General features: G+C 38.1%; 1 protein-coding gene across 1 annotated transcript; it reads left to right on the top strand.

The window, feature by feature from the left end:
• The first annotated feature begins 1,349 nt into the window (after positions 1-1,349).
• On the top strand, positions 1,350-13,022 carry tshz3a (teashirt zinc finger homeobox 3a). The gene is made up of 2 exons (XM_082181884.1): positions 1,350-2,041; positions 9,413-13,022. The coding sequence occupies exons 1-2, from the start codon at positions 2,002-2,004 to the stop codon at positions 12,406-12,408; spliced, it is 3,036 nt and encodes a 1,011-aa protein (XP_082038010.1). The 5' UTR covers positions 1,350-2,001; the 3' UTR covers positions 12,409-13,022.
• The last annotated feature ends 7,857 nt before the right edge of the window (positions 13,023-20,879 follow it).

Raw genomic sequence — 20,879 nt, 5'->3', positions numbered from 1 at the left:
ACAAACGTCTTTTATTGTTTTTCAGTAGAATTTGACCTTAATAAGAGGCTTAAAATGAAAACATTGAGACAGAAATGTAGTACATTTTTAATTGTAGCAAATGTTATTTTGTTGCTCATTGTTTGATGCAGTAATGATTCAGATTTATCATCTCGCTTTAAAAAAACCCCAAATGTTATAAAAACAGTATTACGTATTAGGATAATAATGTATTATGGAAGTATGTTGTAGTGATATTCATTACTTTATGCACAAAAACAGGTCAATCACAATTTATAACTTCCAAGTCCTAAATGCTTTACAGGTCAGTTCATATAGGCCTACATTAAATATGAATATCTATGATAATATAATAATAATAAAAAAAGTTTCATGACATTTATAAATATATGTATATACATCAGAGATGCAATAATGGTTATTGTTATTATTGAAAGTTGTGATAAATAATTTTGAGCATGATCTTTACAGATAAAAGGTTAACTAACCCTTTAATAGACCCAAGCACTTATGAAATCCAGTTGAAGAATACTGTATTGCGTAAACTCTGTATGTTAAGCACAAATATACTATATCAATGCAACACTTTACAATAAAGTCTCATTTGTTAACATTAGTTAATGTATTAACTAAAATGAACTATTTGTTTCTGCATTTGTTTATCTTTGTTAACGTTAGTTAATAAAAATACAGCTGTTCAGTGTTCATGTTACTTCACAGTGCATTAATGTAAACAAATACAACTTTTGATTTGAATAATGTATTAGTAAATGTTGAAATTAACTAAAAAAGATTATTAAATGCTCTAGAAGTGCAGTTTAATGAAACCTTATTGTAATATCGTTCATTAAATATTGGAGATTATTTCATAACCTTTACTTTCGCGAATTAATCCTTGGCTTTTGGCTGCTCTACATCGATAACTGTTAAAAAGCTTTAAAACATAGGCTATATTTCCTTAGTAAATTGCCTGTTTTAACTGTAAATGGTCTTTTCCATCTATGATCTGGTTACAGGCTTGCTAAACATAATACCTTTTTACGCATGTGCTTAAAGGCAAGCATTTCTGCTTGCATCTATATATTTTTTTCAATATTTTTTAAAGCATGTCTTATTTACACATCAAACAAATATATTTTTTATGACAGTGGTTTCAAACAGCGTCTTTTAATGAAATATAAACTGACATCAATGTAGAATTGTGAAAAATGCACTAACATATGCTTAAAATCTGTAAAAGCACTGAACATTGTTTGTTGTTATTGTTACAAAAACTCTTTTTTTCCCGTTCTGGGTGTACCCATGAAAGGGTTAAGTTACATCCTCCTTGTCAGTGTAAGCGGTCTTGTTAATGCACTCCTAGTAAGTGACATATTGGCAGTGTCTCAAAGTCCTACGAGCTGCCTACCTAGCCTGCATTTTTGGGCATGGGATTGTGCGTGGGAGTGACCGGTAGGAGCACAGGAAGCGTTGTTTGTCTGCTATTGTATAATTGTTGGTCAACGCACTACGCACGCATGATGTCTTTGGTCTTCGTCGCGTCTCTCTGATGTTTCACTGTCTCGCGCCATCAGCGTTGTCGAGTTAAACGTTGTGTAACTTTTATTAACTTTTAATCGCGACACGAAACCCCAGTGTTCTGTGCCATTTCGTTGCATTATCTAGCTGTTTTGGACACAACCAGACGTGTAAACGCCCCCATACTTTCTGCTAGTGTATCGGTTGCCGCGGACTTTTGAGTGACGTGACAAACTCGTAGCGATCGGCTAGGCGTTAACTGTCCTGCCGTGCAGTTTTCCTCATCACTCCAGCGGACTGGCTTTAAACAAAGACTACCGCTGAACACGGAGCACCTGGGCTTTCTCCTATGCCCAATGCGAAGTGGCGTAGCTGTTGTGACTGCGCTGTACTTTTGTTTAATGGTGACACGTCTGACTGGGAGCATACATAGTAGAAAATCGTTTCAGTTTGCGTATATAGACACACAGTCTGCGCGCAAATATGCCGCGAAGAAAACAGCAGGCGCCGAAACGAGCGGCAGGTAAGTTTATCTGAATTTCATTAAGATGCTCTTGTTCATCTGTCCTCCATTATGTACATATCGTTTTAGTACATTTCATAAGGCACAAAATCAGTGTATAATCGCTTTTATTTGCCTGGATTATCTAAACATATTTTCCTAATCCTAATTTGAGTCTTTTAATATGTTATTGATACATTTTTTTTGTGCTTTTTTTTTTTGTCAGAAGTTAATTAAAGGTACAGTACAACTGGTTCAAAATTACTTGAATACAGCTTTTGAATAATGACCAGTTTGTAATTAGAATTTTTCATTTTTGTGGGGCTTAAAAACAAAATTGTCTTTGATAACTGTCTGGAAATTGTAAAAAAGAAGAAGAAAAAAAGAAAAGAAAAACTATTTTAAAGGCTGCAATTCTTTAAAGATAGAGAGTGAGTGATAGAGAAAGAAATATGCATACTGTAGCCTAAATAATTTTGACACTATCCTTTATTATCTTTTTTTTTTTTTTTTTTTTAATGGAGCTAAGTAATTTTGTTTTAAAATATTACCAACATTCTGGAAGCCATTTTGTTGTCATGTGACAAGAAAAAAAACCCCCCAAGAAACCAGAAAAAAACCGTTTAGACCCTCAATCTGTTGAGTATATCAAGGTCATTAAATTAAGTTGCATAGTAAGTTATTGAAATGATATATATATATATATATATATGGTATTTTAAATTTAATCCTTTTTTATCAGCTTATTATTTACACATATCCATTTCAGACTCTTTAAACTTCTTTAAAGAGGTGAAAACCACTGAAACTGCCTTCATGTTAACCAAAACATTATCTGTCTGGTTAATAGAATAGATGCTATCCTATTATTTGAAAGAGGAGGAGTTCTGGGGAATTTTTATATTTATAGCAGAGCTCTTTGAAACAGATACAAAGCCATTATTATATAGCCTTCACTGTTTGTGTGTGTGTTTGAGGCAGAGATGATGTGGAGTTTAATGGAGGGGTATGGCTTGCTCTGTTAGACTGGCCTGTCAGAACAGCTTTGTCTCATGTTGGATTTAATTGTTATCCTTGTGACAGCCTCATCCATCAAAGGCTTTAATGGTCAATCAGAGCAAGGCCATGTGAGTGCTCTCCTTCTTTTTCCCATAAGCTTGCCTAGGCTTTTATTTCATCAGTATGCTCCACCAAACTTCACTCATGGACCCTGTGCAGAGTGGTGACCATAGTGGTTTACAAGTGTGAGTTTATGGTTTACAGGTATGAACACATTTAGTGAAGTGCTATTTACATTTAACCTAATGATGACCGAATTCTTGATTCTGATGCATTGTTTTTCTCTATAAAGGATGTGCAGCTCAATAGCCAATCTTGTAGGTGAAGTCCTAATGAAAGATTTAGAGCAATGTACTCTTTCCCTATCTCTCTCTTGCCCTAAAGGTTTGCAGTGCTCTGTAAAAAGAAACATTTTGCTTTGCTTTATTTGAGCACACCTAATTAGCTGTTAACTTGATGGATTCCTGACATGTGATTGGAGATGACAAGGTATGCGTCTGTCACCAAGTCATATTAGGTTTGTGCTCCCTTGATGTAATCAAGTTGATATTAGCCACTGTTACTGGCCTTTCCTATTGCCATAACCCAATTTAGCACCTTTACGTGACAAATGAGCTTTTTGGTGCCTGTCTTGAATCTAGACGATTCTGAACTGTTATGAGGAGACAAACATGTGGAACCACCTACAGTCCTTCTGAAATGGATGTTTTCATCTGTCTGTTAGGCTTTGAGCCATATTTGGAACGACAGATTAGACATCAAATCTATTTTGAGAGTTGTACTTTGTTTCAACTTTGTTAGTTAGATCTCTCTCCGTCTGTGTGTGGGTTGATAATGTGAGTTAATCGGACACTCCTCCGCAAATCCCACGGGCCACCCTGGCCAAAAATCTTCTCGGTTCTCAGGCTCTGTTGGGCGCGACTCCAGGCCCTGCCTTCTCCCTCTTTCTAAGGGTAAATTCAGTCGCTGTCAGATCTAAGGTGCGAGGCAGGTCATCCGGACAAGCGGCCATCAGTCATGCGTGGATGTGACGCAGGAGCTGGGCTTGATGGTGGCGGTGATGAAAGGGCAGGAAACCATAGAGGCCCACTATTCCCTAATCCAAACCAGTGTCAACATACCTCTCCAGCCAGGCATGCCTGTAATCACTGCCAACAGCTTCAAAACGGCTAGAACCCCATTGATTTACACATGGCTGAGACAAAAGATTAAAGTAATCATACACATTCTTGCATACACATTTCACACATGCACACAGATGGTGTGTTCACAAGTTTAATGTGTTCATAACTGTTATCGATGTGATGGGCAAATTTAGTTTTACTTTGTGAATGTTCTGTTTAATATTTTAAAATTGCTTATTTTTTTAAATTGAAGCCAAATTTTGTAAGTCATAGGCTTAGCTGACTAAATAAGTATATGCCTTTTACTATATGGGGTATAAGAGCTCGTCCATGACAATTAAAAGGAAAAATCTAGTTTAAAACACGTGCCAGGTTCATCGAAATAACTATACTAAACTGTACTATATATTTTTTTAAATTGTATGGTTATAATAGTGTTTTACTGCTCTTTGTTTACAAATACTAAAAATTATTAATTTATAAGTCACAGCACATGAATAACCTTGCTTTGTCATAAAAAAAAAATTGAATTGTGTGATTTGCAGAGACTTATTGACACAGTCATGAAGGTCTGCAGGGATCCTCTCTATGACATCATTTCCTGTTTGATGTTATTATTTTAAAACTGCAAAGATTTTGCAGATAAAAGTGTTATTTTTTCAAGTGAAGCAAATTATTTTTATTTTCTTAGAAATAATAGTAAAATATGCCCCCCCCAAAAATCTTAAGATATCTGAGTTGTATTACTCAAATATTTTTCACCTTATGCCCCCTGCAAAAACATCACAATTCCTTTTTTTACAGGAATTAAAATCATGCTCATTGTAGAAGAGGTGTACAAGATTTAAGTCATAGTATGTAGGCCTATTGATTGCATTTTTTAAATACATTTAAATAGGACAAAAGATGAGTGTCACATCATTGACCTGCTATCTATCCAAACTCTCATTTGAACTAGCACTCTATTGTGGTTGTAAACTTATATGAATGTTACTTTGCTGTGTTGACAATGAAGATATCAATCTTCTGTTAAGAAGACAAGAATCCATCTCTTTTTTTCTCATGGGAGCTGGCTTTTAGCTTGTGGTCCATTTTAGAAAAATGAGTCAGTCTGGTCCTCAGGGGTCCAGAAACCAAACCCTGGTGGAGAAGATCAGCACAATGCCAAACCGTCAATTACCCTTTCAACAGAGCCGTTAATCACGCTGCCACCCTTTACTTCTGGCATCCTGACACATGTCATCTATCACCCAGGCTTTCCGAGACACTGAGGGAGGGAAGAAAGGAGAAATATTGTTGAGAATTGGACAGAAAAGGCTGGGGAGAAAGTTAGGAAGTGAAAGATACAGGCCAAATGTTAAAAGCGAAACGGAGATGGTGCTGTAGAGGGTTTGTAGTTAGACTAAAAGAAATTGACACAGGCAAGACAATTCAATAAATTGTCACACTGCTGAGTTAAGCTATTAAGTCATTGAAAGCCTTCTTTGAGTAGAGAACTCAGCCGATGACAGACTAAGATATATTACATGTTGAGCAAGTGAAACGACAAATGAGTTCTAATTTAGCTAAATGCATGATAATTTCTACTTCAGCAAAAGGTGGGAATGTCTTTCATTGCACATTTCAAAATTTTCACCTACCAAACCACGTTTTGAATCAATCAATCAGTCCTTCAATCACCGACTTTGCTTCTCAAGAATACACGTTTGCATGTGCGTTCATCTTCGTCTGTGGGTATTCACGTACGTGGACATTTGTACGTGTTGACGACTGCGCATTCCCGTCCAAGCTAAAAATGACACGCATCACTCAAGCACAGCTGGCCTGTAAATGAACTCTAGCGTTCTCTTCTACAGCTCTAGCCCTGCTCCATGATGGATGCTCCTTTAAAGAAAGAGATTAATGAGAGGTAGGCGGCTTAGAGGACCATTTATCACAGTGAATATTATTTGGACGGCTGTGTAAGCCTGTAACCTGAGCGTTAGAGAGGCATAGACAGAGCACAGGGTCTTAGATGTCCTCTCTATGATGGATAGCTTTGCTTTCTTTCTGTGTTTGTTACGAGACACCAGCTGTCCACCGGGTGGTCATTGCCGGATAAGATTGGGAGTTTGGTATTGCATTCCCAACGAACCCTTCCAGTATTCTCAGTGAACTCAATTCCTAGTTATCGGAAGCTCATTAAAGAGGGTAACAAAGCATCGCTTGAAAGGTTGGGGGGTGAGTGGGTGGGTGACAGTCTGATTTGTTTCTTTTTTTTTCTGTTGGTTTTTGCCCCCAACCTCCCCCACCTTGTCCCTGCAGAGTAGAATTATGAGTGCCATCCATCTCACTGAGTTCTTTGATGCTGGGCCATCATCTCAGCAGCTGCTGGCTTAGATACATATAGAATTGTTGCCAATCACTCTTGGCAGCTGAGACACATCAGACACACTGTTGTCAAGGGGGAAAAGGAATCAAAGGCACACAGAGTGATAATTAGAGAGATATCTCCCCTGAAAGGACGTTTATGGTCAGTAGAATTCCAGTCAGCAGAGACTGTTTGCCTTCCCGCATTTACAGTAAATGGTGAGTTTTAAGTTTCTTCAGCAGGGAAAGAGAAACACTACAGAAAGGTTAAGACCCAGGGCACCGATATACGCCAACAGTGTTTTTGTTGTAGTTTAAAAATTAACTCTGTTCTTTGCTTTGATTCCAGCAAAGAACACTATTTTTGGCATGGGGGCATCTCAACATGTTGCCTGAACGCTGCTTTATTTTGATCAAAGTGTCATGTGTTGCACATTAGCATGGCCTGAAGCAAGAACAATTCTCACAGTTAGCCTCAATCTGTATCACACTGTGAGGTTGCAAGAGAGTCATGTGAGCTCTGAGGATGAAAAGCTGAAGTATTTACTGACAGAAGTACACAAAGTACACTTATGTATGTCGAGCAACCATTCAAATGCATGTCATAATCATCTTATTGGGTATTATTGCAAAGTTACCTAACAAGACCTATGTAAGAAGACTAATCTTTGGCAATAAATGATTTCCTCTGATTTTTACTTCATGTAAAAATGTTATCATCTAGAGAATCACATAAAGTGCAAAGCAGCTGTGAGTAGATGCTTCACAAAAATGCCTACTTTTAATTGTAATCATGTGTCTGACCTCTGTACTGTCTTAGAGTAATCAATAATGCATGCACATTAAATAAATAATGTTATGTATAGTACTTGATGTTCCAATTTAAATGTCTTATGTGCTGTTTCTGTCTGAAGGGTGGAGGGGGTTAATGACTGGTCATATGGAGACAAATGTAATAGTTACATAAATCAAACAGGGCGAGTGCCACTAAAGTCTCCTGGATTTTTGTCCTGCTAGAGCTCATTGCACACATCACATTTTATTAGCTTAATAAATCACCCAGCCTGTCAATCAAGCCTTTTGAGAATAATTGGTTATGGTAGGTGCCTCCTGAGATGGATTATAAATCATTTGAGGTTAAAGATTGTGTTCAAATTTAGTGGGCTTTGGTTTTGATACACACACACACACACACACACATTAGTGAAAGTTTATGGTTTTTCTTAGGATGAACGTGTTCTTAACTTCTCCACCCCCTAAGACTTTTATGAAGTCCCCCCCCCCAAAAAAAGTTACAGTCTTGTAGTCTTCGGCATTTGTACAAGAAAAAAGCAATTTGCCATTGTGAACCCTCAGTGTGTCACCGTAATTGTCTCAGGGATATGAGAGGGCAGGAAAATGATCATGTCATTGTAGTTACACCTGGTTCACCCTCTTTTCGAACTGCTTTGGAGTTCATGCCAAATCAGGCCTTTCAAATGACATCTTTTGATCAAGGCTGTCGGGCACGATCAGAGGAGATTGGCAAGTAATGGATACCTAGTGACAATCCAAATCTACAGAGGGGATAAGACTGGCCTGCACCTGCCAGTTATCCTTTAGAGCCCCCATCCTGCGGGCCGCCTGGCTGACAGCCAGTGAGAGGCTAAATGAGAGAAGCGTGGGCTTGTGAGATTGTGTATTATCATTTGAAATGAGAGCTATTTGTGCTTTAACACTCTTGTCAAGACTGTGGTGGATCTTGTAAGAGAGAGAAAGGAAGAGAGACCGTTAGCGTGGCACAATGCACTTGAATCACACATGCAGCAGCACACCATGTTAGCTTGTAATTCAAGGCCTGCTGTATTTCCAAACATCTGACATGTCAAACGTTTTCCTTTTGACATGAGCAACATAATCACAAATGCGCACACAAACAAGAGTGAATAGAGTGGAACAGAGACGGGGGGGTTGGTATGGCTTTCAAGAGGGCATTTGTTCCACTTACGGAGTCAGAGTGACAGTGTCAAACTAGCAGGGGACAGGCTGTCAGGAGACGGGATCATCAGTCCCGAAGGACGGTGGTGGATGGGCTCTTTTGAGGGTGTGAGGGCAGCTGGCAGGGAGAAGGGCGACCGTGTCCCCTTGGATCTGTCATCTTGAGGTGCTCGAGCAGACACCTTTCTCGCAACATGTCACCTGTCCAAGGTGAACAGTCGTCAGGTGGGATTCAAAGTGACAGGTGGCTTATGTGCCGCCATCTTATGTCATTCCCCTTAACCTCTCAATCTATCTGTCCACCTTTTCCCTCTATCTATTTGTCTATTTATATGTGCACAGGTGTGTGGACATGTGGGGAGGTGGGCCAAATGGTAGCAGGTGCAACCTCTTGTAAATAGCCTGATTAGAAGCTCAACAGCAAACATTTAGATTTTAAAAAAGCTTTGATGTACTCTTGACTAGACCAGACCAGCCTATTTAAAAATCTTAGTTCTAGAAGAGCGTTATTTTTTTAATCCTCCGTTATTTGTTTGTGAATGCACGTGCTTATGTGCCATTCAGAATTTAATTGAATTCCTGAATTTGATTTGTATTTTAATTGAGGCAGACAACAGTATACAGAATTGCAACCTGAATGTAAGACTTGGATATTTGTGGGCCAGGGTGGAAGAACACCTGTGTTGAACTTCTTTAAATTGTAATTTCAGAAAGAGGAATTTGCTGAATTGCAATTTAAATTCAACTTCATGTGGGGTGTGGCCCATTCTCTTAATTCATAGAAGAATGTCATTAGGCTAAATTTTGTTTTGTTTGTTTACATTTCAGTGCTACTTATGTGGCATTTACTTAATACATTTTTTTTCTCCTCCCCCCTCTCTAGCTTATGATTCAGAGAATGTTAAGGAGACCCCCATAGAGACTGAAGATACTGGAAGTGATTGCTCAGTGGCCAAGGAGACACTACAGGATGAAAATGATTTGGGAGAAGACTTAAAAACCCCAATGGATGAACAAGATTCCCCTGCTGCTGAGCTATCAGGTCAGGATGTTGACAGTGAATCTCACATAAGTGAATCTAGTGACCCTACATCAGATACAGAGAGCACCCCAAACAAAAAAGAGGAGGAGGCCACAAGAGACTTTCTAAAAGACAGTTCTGAACACTCTGTATGTATTACAGACAGCCTAGAACAGATGAAGGCTATTTACAAAAGCTTCCTCAATAATCCCTACTGGTCCTTTTTGAACTTGAATTCCTCTCAACCGTATGCAGATGAACAGACAGCCAGTAGCAGCGGTAGCAGTAGCAGCAACAGCAGTCCTGGACGCAACTGCTACGATTGGCATCAATCTGCTATCGCAAAGACATTCCAACAGGTCTCTCAAAAACAACCTATTGCACTTGAACCAAGTATTTTTTCCACTGTTCAGCTCTACCGCCAAAGCACTAAACTCTACGGATCCATCTTTACCGGTGCTAGCAAGTTCCACTGCAAAAGCTGCAGTGCAGCATATGACACGCTACTTGATCTCACAGTTCACATGAATGAAACAGACCACTACCGTGATGACAACCTCGAAAGTGCTAGCAAGGGTGCCAAGTCATGGTCCAAGCCACGTAAGCGCTCTCTTTTGGAGATGGAAGGAAAGGAAGATGCCCAGAAAGTCCTACGCTGTATGTACTGTGGACACTCTTTTGAATCTTTGCAAGACCTCAGCGTGCACATGATAAAGACTAAGCATTACCAAAAGGTTCCTCTGAGAGAGCCAAGAACAGCAATTGCTGCTAAAGTTGTGTCTTCATTCAGAAAGAGGGTTCCAATGGAGTTGGATGTTGCAAAATCTTTGCAAACAACGGAGCAGACAAAAAGTCCTAATGATGGGCAGGCCAACGTTATTTTTCAGATGTACTCTGAACAAACCGACAATAAAAACGTTAAAGATCAGAAGACGACAAGCCGTGGTATACAGTTCAAGTCTCAGAATCTTAAATGTATGGAGTGTGGTATTTTGCATGACTCTATTCAGCACTTGAGTGCTCACATGGTGTTGACCGGCCACTTTGTAAAAGTTACCCAATCGTTGCAAAAAATAGACAAGCCTCCTCATCCTAAAAGTAAGTCTGAGAAGTCTCAGTCAGGTACAACATGTTCTTCCCCTCTCTCAGCCACAGGAATCTTGGAGTCATCATCCATCACATCTGTTACAACTGGGGACAACAAGAACAAGACACAAGAAATTACTTCTCAGAAAGACAGTGAATGCAAGGAGTCTGCAAATGTAAATGATGCTAAGCAGAAATTCAGCACATTAACAAAGTCTGATTACCTTACTGAAGATGATCTGAAAGAGAGTCCTAAAATGGATTTTGATATTCTAAAATCACTGGAGAATACAGTTACATCTGCCATTAACAAAGCACAGAGGGGTGCCCCAAGCTGGGGCGGTTACCAGAGCATTCATGCAGCTTATCAGTTACAAAACCATCTGAAACCTGCTCTGCACAACTCAGGCTATATTTCCTCTTTAAAACAATCATCCAGTAGTCAGGAAGTCCAGTCTTTAGACAAAAGTCATTTGATTCCTCCAAGCACTCCACCAAGAACTTCCTCAACCACAGCTAATCTCCATGAGGTGGACAAACTGGAAAAGAAAGTATCCGTAACAGTTGCTGAAGTAGACAGGCAATTTAATGACTTGAATGGGCAGGGATCACCACATCGGCAGCTGCTGAATCTTAAAGGGAAATCACTGGTGTCAAACTCTCCAAGCCTGGATAACATGATTACATCTATGAGCAATATCACTGAGAGTAACACAAACGAAAGGGAAATTCAGAAGCACACTCAAGACTTCAGAACTCACACCACCTCCACCTCGGATCTGTATGATGACGCTGGTCTATTATCTGCACACCCTGAGCCAAAACAACCCTCTGTCAGTCCTCTAAGTGCCCTTCAGTCTGTTATGAACCTTCATCTGGGTAAAGCTGCCAAACCGCTAAGGCCTGTCCAGGACCCTATGAGTATGCTTCTCAGGATGAGCAACAGCATGGCAGAAAGGGCCGCTCTTGCCGCTCCATCTGGACACTTGACGAAACCTAGCCAGTCACATACGGACTGCCATGAAATTTGCAGAGACCAACCGATAGACTTGTCCAAAGGCAAAAGTGAACAATGTCTCGGAGCTGCTACTCTCCCAGGCAAAGCTGTGAGTTCCTCTGTGCCTGGTGCATCTGTGACTGAATCAACTAGTTCAAAAATCTTCACACCAGCGAGTCCTTTGCGTGAAAATGCCCTCTCTGACATATCAGACATGCTGCGAAATCTCTCAGACTCTCAAGTTTTGAAACCCCCAACACTTTTATGTAGGCCAGGGCAGTCAGAAATCGAAGGTTCTCATACATCAGATGAGGCAGAGGATACGTCAGTGGTGCACAAACGTAAAGGTAGGCAGTCACACTGGAAACCCCAGCACTTGCTGATTTTGCAGGCTCAGTTCACGTCCTGCCTGAGGCAGACAGCTGATGGAAAGTATGTGATATCAGACTTGAGCTCCCAGGAAAGGATGGTCATATCACAAATAACAGGTCTATCTATGACAACCATCAGCCACTGGCTGGCCAATGTGAAATACCAGCTCAGACGAACAGGCAGAACAAAGTTCATAAAGAACGTTGACTCAGGACACCCAGTTTTCTACTGTAGCGAATGTGCAACACAGTTCCAAGCTCGTTCTACTTACATCTGTCACCTTGAGTCACACCTTGGGTTTAAAATGAAAGACTTGGCAAAACTTTCTTCTAAGAATTTCAACCGGAAGATTACGAAGCATTCTAAAAGCACTTCCTTAAAACCTGTGCTTCCAGCCAGCTAGAGGATGTCAGGAGCAACTGCTACCAGTGCCAGCGCTGTAACATACACAAAAACTCGTACAGTTAACAGTGTATGCCAGGATATTTATTGTACTCCAAGTTGAGAACAGACAGTAGGATCATAGTGTAACGATTCATTCACAGTTACTTACATATTGTTGCATTAACATACATAATTGGCCTTGTAGGCTAAGCTTTGTGATCTTTGGTGTTGTCAAGGGAATTTAGCATTAAAAGTTCTAAGGTGGCTAATGCCAGCTTTACCAAATAGATACTCTGTATAAGAAATCTATTATATGTAAACATGTGTCTTAAAATTATGAACATTCTAAAAAAATCATGAACATTTTGGGGGGAGATGTTTCTGTTCTGATGAGAAAAGAATGTAAATTTGTACATAGACAAACTACGTTATGCATATTTTCCAAAATATGTCTTGCTTTCATTATTGCCTGTGCTACTACTTGGTTTGTTTGTGCATAATGAATCTGATTTATTGAGATGTATAATTAAAGAACTGTATATAAAGTGTTATAAAATACTTAGTCTTCAAACCTTTGTTGTTTATATAAATTGCCATGACTTGCTTTTTTACAGATGCGTTTTCACTTCTGTATCACTTCTTAATTTTTATTCTAGCCAGATTTGTTAATCAGTCTATTTAACCAGACATTTTTGACTGTTTTTATTTACACAATTTTTGTTGAATGTTAATACATTGAATGAGGCATGCCATCCATATATGTAAAATGTAAAAAACTGCAATCTTTTTATATAAAAAAAACCAAAACAATTAGAAGAACAAAAAGAACAGTTGTCTTTGTCTTAAATACTTGACTTTCTGTCATACATGCAATTCACATTTTTATTCTGTTTAATTGTGTTTCTGATTAATTGGCACCAGTTTAACCTGATTTCAGCATTCAGTAGGCTATATTTAAATCCCATTGTTTAATTAGTCATCCAAGAGTCCAAAACACTCAGTTTTCACACTCAATGATCTTATGTGTGACCAGTCATTGGATCGAGGCTTTTTCATAATTTGAAATCTCAAGATTGTGCTGCAGTTACTTCCTCTTTAGTGCAGATATTTTAACTCTTACCATGCCAAGTTTAAACATCATCTCAGATATCTGTACTCTTTGTAATGTTAGCTTGTTTCCCATTCAGTATTGACAGATAGAATTGAATTGACATTGTTGTGTCTTTTTGTTTTGTTCCTTTGGCACAGTGAATTTAGTGGGGGTAGTCACGCCTCAGTGGTAATAAAATAAGAGAGAGAAAGAGAGAGAAGTGCTCCCTGTCAGAGTCACATCAGCCTATGTCATCGCTCTAATGAATATCATCTAAATTGCTTTGTATATCTGAACAGTTTGGATGTCAATCTAATTTGAGCGCATGCACTGATGGGAAGGGGCCCAGACTAATGAGAAGAGAGCTACGTTTGACAGTGCAATAAGCTTCAACCTGATCAGACAAGTTTGAACAGGAATTCTGACACATGTGCCAATCGAGAAAAAAAAGTTGATGTGGAAACAGTAGCTTGAATTTGATTTGAAATGCTGTACAGATTGTACTAGTGTCATGCTTATTTCTTGTCTGACATCTTGTCTGAAGTTAGCTGTTATAAAACTATAGCATGTGGGCCAGCACCTGAAAAAAAGTGATAAATTACTTCAAACATAGATTTTCAAAACATGTTACTTCTATAGTGTGGATCTCTGTTCTGGTGTAATTAGCAAAACATTTCATGGTTAACCTGAAAGAAATTGATCACTGAGCTAGAACAATCTTCATCTTATCATGGCCTCTTGGAAATCCTGTTCACCCGCTTCTTGAGTGTCAGTTCATATTGTGACCAGACCTGAGTTGATGTGACAGTTTATGACAGCTCCAGAGCACTCATGGGACAGAATCGAGGCAGCTGCCCACAGAGTCCACACTGACTGAATTATTCTCAGCACAAGGGTACGGGTTAAGGTCATTTTCCTTTTCTTAAAGAATGGGAAAATTGTCCTACTACTGAAGTACAGTCAGTTTAAATTAAGTTGGACATCATTTATGCTGAAGTGCTTTAAGTATGATTTTAAATGTGTTATTGGTTCAGTCATGGAAGATCATGAGTTAAAAACTAAGCAGTATGAAGAATTATGGTGCATTACACCCTTTTCGATCTGCCCAATAAACAAACTCAAGAAAGTTGTTGTATGTCCAAAATATTTAACAGCTGGACAGGGAATATTTTGAGCAGCTGAATTGCTATTCACTACCATTTCCCCAGACAGCTGTCAAGAGCATTTTGGCATGATATCTGACAGATTTGCAAAAGACACTCGTTTCAGGGCATTACACCATACATTGTTAATTTAATGCATGATGACACGACCAATTATAGTGAGCTACATGCTCAAATAGCATGTCAAAAGCTGTGTATCAATCCTTTTGATCCTGTTTTCCAACACCTTAAGTGATACCTTAAGCAACATTTCTGACTGCGAGTGAAGTGCTGACCAAGTAAAACGCTTGAGAGGAACACACTGGCTGATCTAGCTATATTTGCAAGAAAAGGAAGGTCTAAAACAAGATGTGTTGGTGTATAAATAAAAGCATATATTTCATTTAATACACTAGAGTGTACCAAACAACCCCCAAGAGAACTGTGATATCTCTCTGAGAACTATAGTTTTGGTTTTGCTCAATTTATTATTGTATTCCCTGCCTCTCTTGACAGAATTAAGAAACAAAAATATTTTTTGAACATGTTAGCTGTACCGCCCTACAAAATCTTATAGTCATCACAGAAAGAAATCAAATAAATACATTTCAAATATTTACAAACAAAAGACTCTGACTGCATATCTATAAGATGTGTTCTGCACCCAGTATTTCTGGTTAGATTTACTTTGTCCATTTAGCGCTGTATTATAATGGGGACAAAAAGTCTGAGAGCTGATCATTTGGGATTTAAAAAATATATATTGAACATTTAATAAAGAAAATAATGACATAAAAAGAAAATTCCAATTTCATTGCATGATTTTTAATTTCACAAGTTCATTTGCCCATTTAACCTTTTTGGCTTGCTGTCTGCAATGGAGCGGCTCGAGGAAGCAGCTTCAACTCGAGCTGAGATATACCCCCTCCTGCTTGGAAGATGAGTACGGTAGCAAGATACATATATTATGTTGGTGGAGTTGGGGAGGTGGAGGGATGCCGAAACGACTGATGCCAGAGAATGGTAAGTAGCTGTTTATGTGCTCCGCAGTTAATTGAAAGATTAGATGGGTTCACTCCTCCTGAAATTACGTTTAGGAACTTCACTTAAAACATTTTCACTTATAGAATTTTTTACCTTTATTTGAACTATCTTTAAACAGATCAGATCTTGTTTGTCTATCTTGTTTGTTTGATTGTCCATTTATGTATGGATGTACAATTGTGCCAAATGTTTAAGACCAGAAAAAAATCTCACCTTAAACCTGAAAATAACAAACTATATATATATATATATATATATATATATATATATATATATATATATATATATATTGTTTTAAATAAAAAATTAATGCAAACTATAGTAATCACTAGTCATAGACAAATGTTTTTGTCTATCTTGTTTCATTTGAAATGACCTCATTTTGAGCAGAAAATGTCAGACATGTCAAGATTTCAAAAAAGAAGTTGAACATTGTAGCATGCTAGCTTTCTTCCATCGCCAGAGTTGTCTGACATGGTGGCAAGACTTCTGACATTGTGTATTCAGAATGATCTGACAAGGCATCCACTCATGTTCTGTCAAGGCTCATTCGAAATGTGGTAATGGTCTCATCCCTGTCCATCGTCCGTCTCCGCACGCCTCAGCCGTATGCATAGGTGGCGTTTAGATGCAACGTCCCAGAAATGCATGAGCTGAGCGCTTCACGCGACCTCCTGGGCCGAGCTAGCCGTCCGGAGATGGCAGGGGACGCGATTCAGTGTGACACTCCTGGTTGGAGCTGCCAAACTGCCACTTCCTGTCCCCTTTATTCACACATTGAGGGAGTTGAAATACAGTGTTTTGAAAATCACTGATAAGACATCTGTCTGCTTGTCTGGGCTTTCTGTTTGACTGTGATGATCATGTTTGGCCACCTCTCATTCAAAGTCAATGCCAGCTCTAATCTGCATTACAGGGGAGCAGATAGTGCTGCTACGGCATTTAATGGTCAGTTCAGTTATGTCTAACCTAATTAAGAAAGTTTTACAGATAAAAAGTTTAACAGAACAAATAAATAAAATCTTAATAGACTGTAAAAATGAAAAGATCACGGAGGAACCTTTTGGAGTTGCTAATTTATGCTAGCAACGTGCGAAAACGTGCTAATTCATGATAGCATTGTGCTAATCCATGTTAGCAATGTGTTTAAACATGCTAACAATGTGCTAATTCATGCGTACCATGTGTTAAAACATGGTAGCAATGTGCTAACTCATGATAGCAATGTGCAAAAACGTGAATTCATGCCACCATTGTGCCAATTCATGCAAGTAATGTGCAAAAACATGTAAATTAATGCTATCATTGTGCTTATTCATGCTATAGCAACATGCTAATTAATGTGAGCAACATGCTAATTAATACTAACAATGTTAAAACATGCTAGCAATGTGTTAATTCATGCTAAAATCTATCTATCTATCTATCTATCTATCTATCTATCTATCTATCTATCTGTTTTCTGATAGACTGTATTGTCTACTTCAAACTTTCTGGTCAGGCTTTCTCAAGCCAACTTCACAGTTTGTCTCGACAAACATTTTTGTCTAGTTTATTTATATTTCTTGTTGATACTATGGTTGCCATTAACTTCCATTATAATAAACAAACTGAAAAACTGAGCCAAATACATAATAAGAAATATTTATTGCATATTATAATTTTTTTAATACATACACTTGCATGTACATGGAATAGACTAAATAACAATACATAGAAAACAAATATTATGATACATAAGCAAAATTCATACACAATATGGAAGGCTTTTCAATACCTAAAAAAAAAATGCATGTAAATACAAATATATTCCATGTAATAAATGTAATTATTTTAGTGTTGTTACATATTGACAACACTAATTAAAAGTGCATCAAATATTTTTGCATACTTAACTTTAAAACATTTATGTGTCTCAATCCGCTTGTTCAGACATCGCTGTTTCCAGGTCCAAAAGCTCTATCAGATGCCAAAAGCAAACAACATAATTATGGTGCTAATATACACTCACAGTTTGTTGTAATACTACCCAAAAATCATGATCCAAACCTATATCTCTATACCAAAATCTCAGATGGTCACATTTATTCAGCTTTTATGAATCGTTAAAATATTGAAGTCCAGGGCAGGACGCTGTGAGCCTAGAGAATGTCAACACCAGTGAATCAACAGTGATCATAAACGGCTGTTGAGTATTCTCACTAAAAATGAGTAGAGGCTTGGACCCGGAAACAGTATTCCTTACATCATGACTTTGCACCTTAAATCTGTTATGAGATTAAATTTTGTCACATTTACTGTTGTTCTGTGAATGTTCACAGGTGAATTCCAGTCATTTCAGTAGGAATCATAATCAGGAATTTTTTGTGAAGTCAAAAAAATTCAGTATGGGTCCAAGTAGGTCACTCGAATTCGCTGCATTTATTGACCAACTTAAAAAGTTGAGCTGGTTAAAAAAGATTTCTGTGAGTTGTTCTTCATCGCTACACCTTTAACATTGGACAATATACCTTTTTGCCAACTAAATTTCACAGAAATTTCACAAATGTAACTGCACCTTTACTCCGACATAAAATGCAATCAACAAAATATTCACAAGGAACGTCTGAGGTTATTAACGAGTCAGAAAAGTGAAAAGGTGCTGCAGCTTCGTTTTTCCTCTTTTCTGGTGGATGGTCCTGGCACTTGATTTTCAGGTCTACAAGAGATTTTTATTCCTGTTCAAACGTGTACAGAATACTATGCCAAGTATGCCAAATACTATATTAACGTGACAGTTGTGAAAATAAAAATCATCTCCCAATCCTTGTGACATTTCAAACCTGTTTGACTTTCTGTTTGTAGAACCCAAAAGCATGTCTCAGACATAATGCAACCCCAGGCACCGTTCACTTTCATATCATGAAAAAAACTGTATATCATTCATGAATCCATTCTTACGTGAACTCATCTCATTCAATGCAATGCAACAATTTATGTAAAAATGGATAAGTATTCTATTGAGCTACAAAAATCTTAAAGAAAATATAAAAAGTATCATGTGAGTCCACAATTTATGTTATGAGTTGAAAGTCTTATGAAGACTCACCACATTACAGCACCTTGTCTAACATTATCAGTGAATATCTCCCAAACTATCATTGAAGTTATATTTACAGATAGGTAAAGAGGATAAATAAATAACACATTAAAGGGGACATATCATGCTAAATGCACTTTTTTAGCCCTTAAATGCATTTTGTTGTATATTTGGAGTGTTTAGAAGTACAGAAAATATGAAATTATTCTCTTCAGGTGCTTCGTTGATATCTTTATATTCTGTTTTGGTCATATTTTTCAACCGGTTCAGATTTTTCTGTTATCTATGACGTTTTTTGAACTATCACGTCACAGTATTTGCAGCGGAACTGCCAAATAAGGACATTGACTTCCGGCCCAACACTTCGAGCAATCCGCCATTATTATTTCTCGCTGCAATTTTGTAGTCCAAGCTAAAGGATGCAGAAGTTACGAGAGGGTAAGTTAAAATGTTCGATTGTTGGATGTAGTAACCCACACGCTTCATTACACCGTCTAATTTAGATGAACTGCCGCGCTTGTGACAGGAGCATGTTTAACTGAAAGAACGAGCAGAGAGAGAGACCCGGGTCGCGCGCGCGCTCACTCTCTCTTTTCAGAGCCAGGCGAAAGTGTAAACAAGACATCACCGTCTCCAAACTAGACGCTGTCTTGCTCTCTCTCCCTCGGACATATTAATCAAAATAAATCGACACGGTGGTAAAAGGTCGGAAGACCAAAGTTTCATGTGTAAATACAGTACACACCATTGCGATACATCCATATGAAGACGTTGTTCTGCAGGTTCGTCGTCTTCATTTTCATCTCGCTCCGGCTCTGGCTCGAACATGTAAGGCTGGCTGGACAAGTCTTCCGTTGTTGACATTTTGTTAATAACGTGTGTATAAAAGTTTCTGTGCGCTAGATAATCCTATCTCTGCTACCAGACTACAAAAATGGCCGAACGGGGTGGAGTTGAACCGAGTGTCACCGCTACAACCTGGAGAGGGGGAGGGGTATGAAGTGTCTCAATTGTATTTAAAGAGACCGCACCAAAACGAGTTGCTTTCAGAAGCACATTAGAAAAGGGGTAGAAAAGGGGCCTGTGGAGCTATAATAATGAGGAATTCAGACCCAAGCATTGCAGTTCCGCTTTATATAGACCACAAATGTATGATTTATATGTAAAAAGGAACAATTTAAAAGCATGATATGTCTCCTTTAAAAACACAAGCACAGTCAAACAATAGCTACAATTTCACACAAAAAAGGTAATCGAAATAAAGTAGCCTACTTACATGTGCTGCTGATACTGAAATTCAATGTAGCCTGACATTTTAAAATTATTTCAGAAATGTAGGCCTACTGGTTGTTCTGGGGAAACAAAAGAACAAAGCTGATTATATCCAAGCACAAAATAAAAAAAATATATACTTATTGGCAAGCAAAGGGCTTTAAAAAAATTATTTGAGGGAATGGGGGCACATGTAAGTAAATAAACAAATTATATTAACCACTTGTAGGCTATAACATCCTGTAGGCCTGTAGGCCTAAATAAATGGCAATGATGGCACTTAACTGCTAAAATGTCGCCTAAATGAAAACAGTTGTACAATTATGACTAAAAAACATAAAAAGACTAATAAATGGCATTAAGTTGATTTTGTAGCACATTGTTCATTAGATTCGTTAGCAGAGCGGCTAAATCATTCATACCCCATAGCCTACTATGCATGCAATAGCCTATTAACGAGTGGTAAACACTAAAACATTTTATGTATAATAATAAATTACGCATATGTATGTGTGAACATATATTGAGTAGACTGTGTATTTCTTTATTTGGCGAGTGCACAAACCTTATAATGGAAAAGACCGCAGAAGTAGCTGCAGGCTTTGATGAGAGGAGCCGTTACTTTTTCAAAGATGAGCTGAGCTTTTTTTTGCGCGGAAGCAGCGCGAGGATCCATAGAGGAATAGCAGCAGTTTCGAGACAACATTACAAATTTCTTCTACTCCTTCTTTTTCTTCTTCTTATTAATGTTGTTTAGGGTTTAAATTACAATATAAAATATACTGAATAACTGTACTAAATGGATACAGAATTAAACTTAAGTATAATATAATATTATGAGCATTATTATTAATAGTAAATGT

Source organism: Leuciscus leuciscus (genome assembly GCF_965113295.1).
Source record: "Leuciscus leuciscus genome assembly, chromosome: 10".
NCBI classification, from domain to species: Eukaryota; Metazoa; Chordata; class Actinopteri; order Cypriniformes; family Leuciscidae; genus Leuciscus; species Leuciscus leuciscus.
Note: the sequence above shows the minus strand (reverse complement) of the source record. Positions and strands in the feature narration are given on the sequence as shown.

Bases quoted from the DNA above. Each gene is read 5' to 3' on its own strand.
- tshz3a (XM_082181884.1), top strand. From the start codon at position 2,002: ATGCCGCGAAGAAAACAGCAGGCGCCGAAACGAGCGGCAG. The intron at 2,042-9,412 runs GTAAGTTTATCT...CCCCCTCTCTAG, and splicing joins GGCGCCGAAACGAGCGGCAG to CTTATGATTCAGAGAATGTT.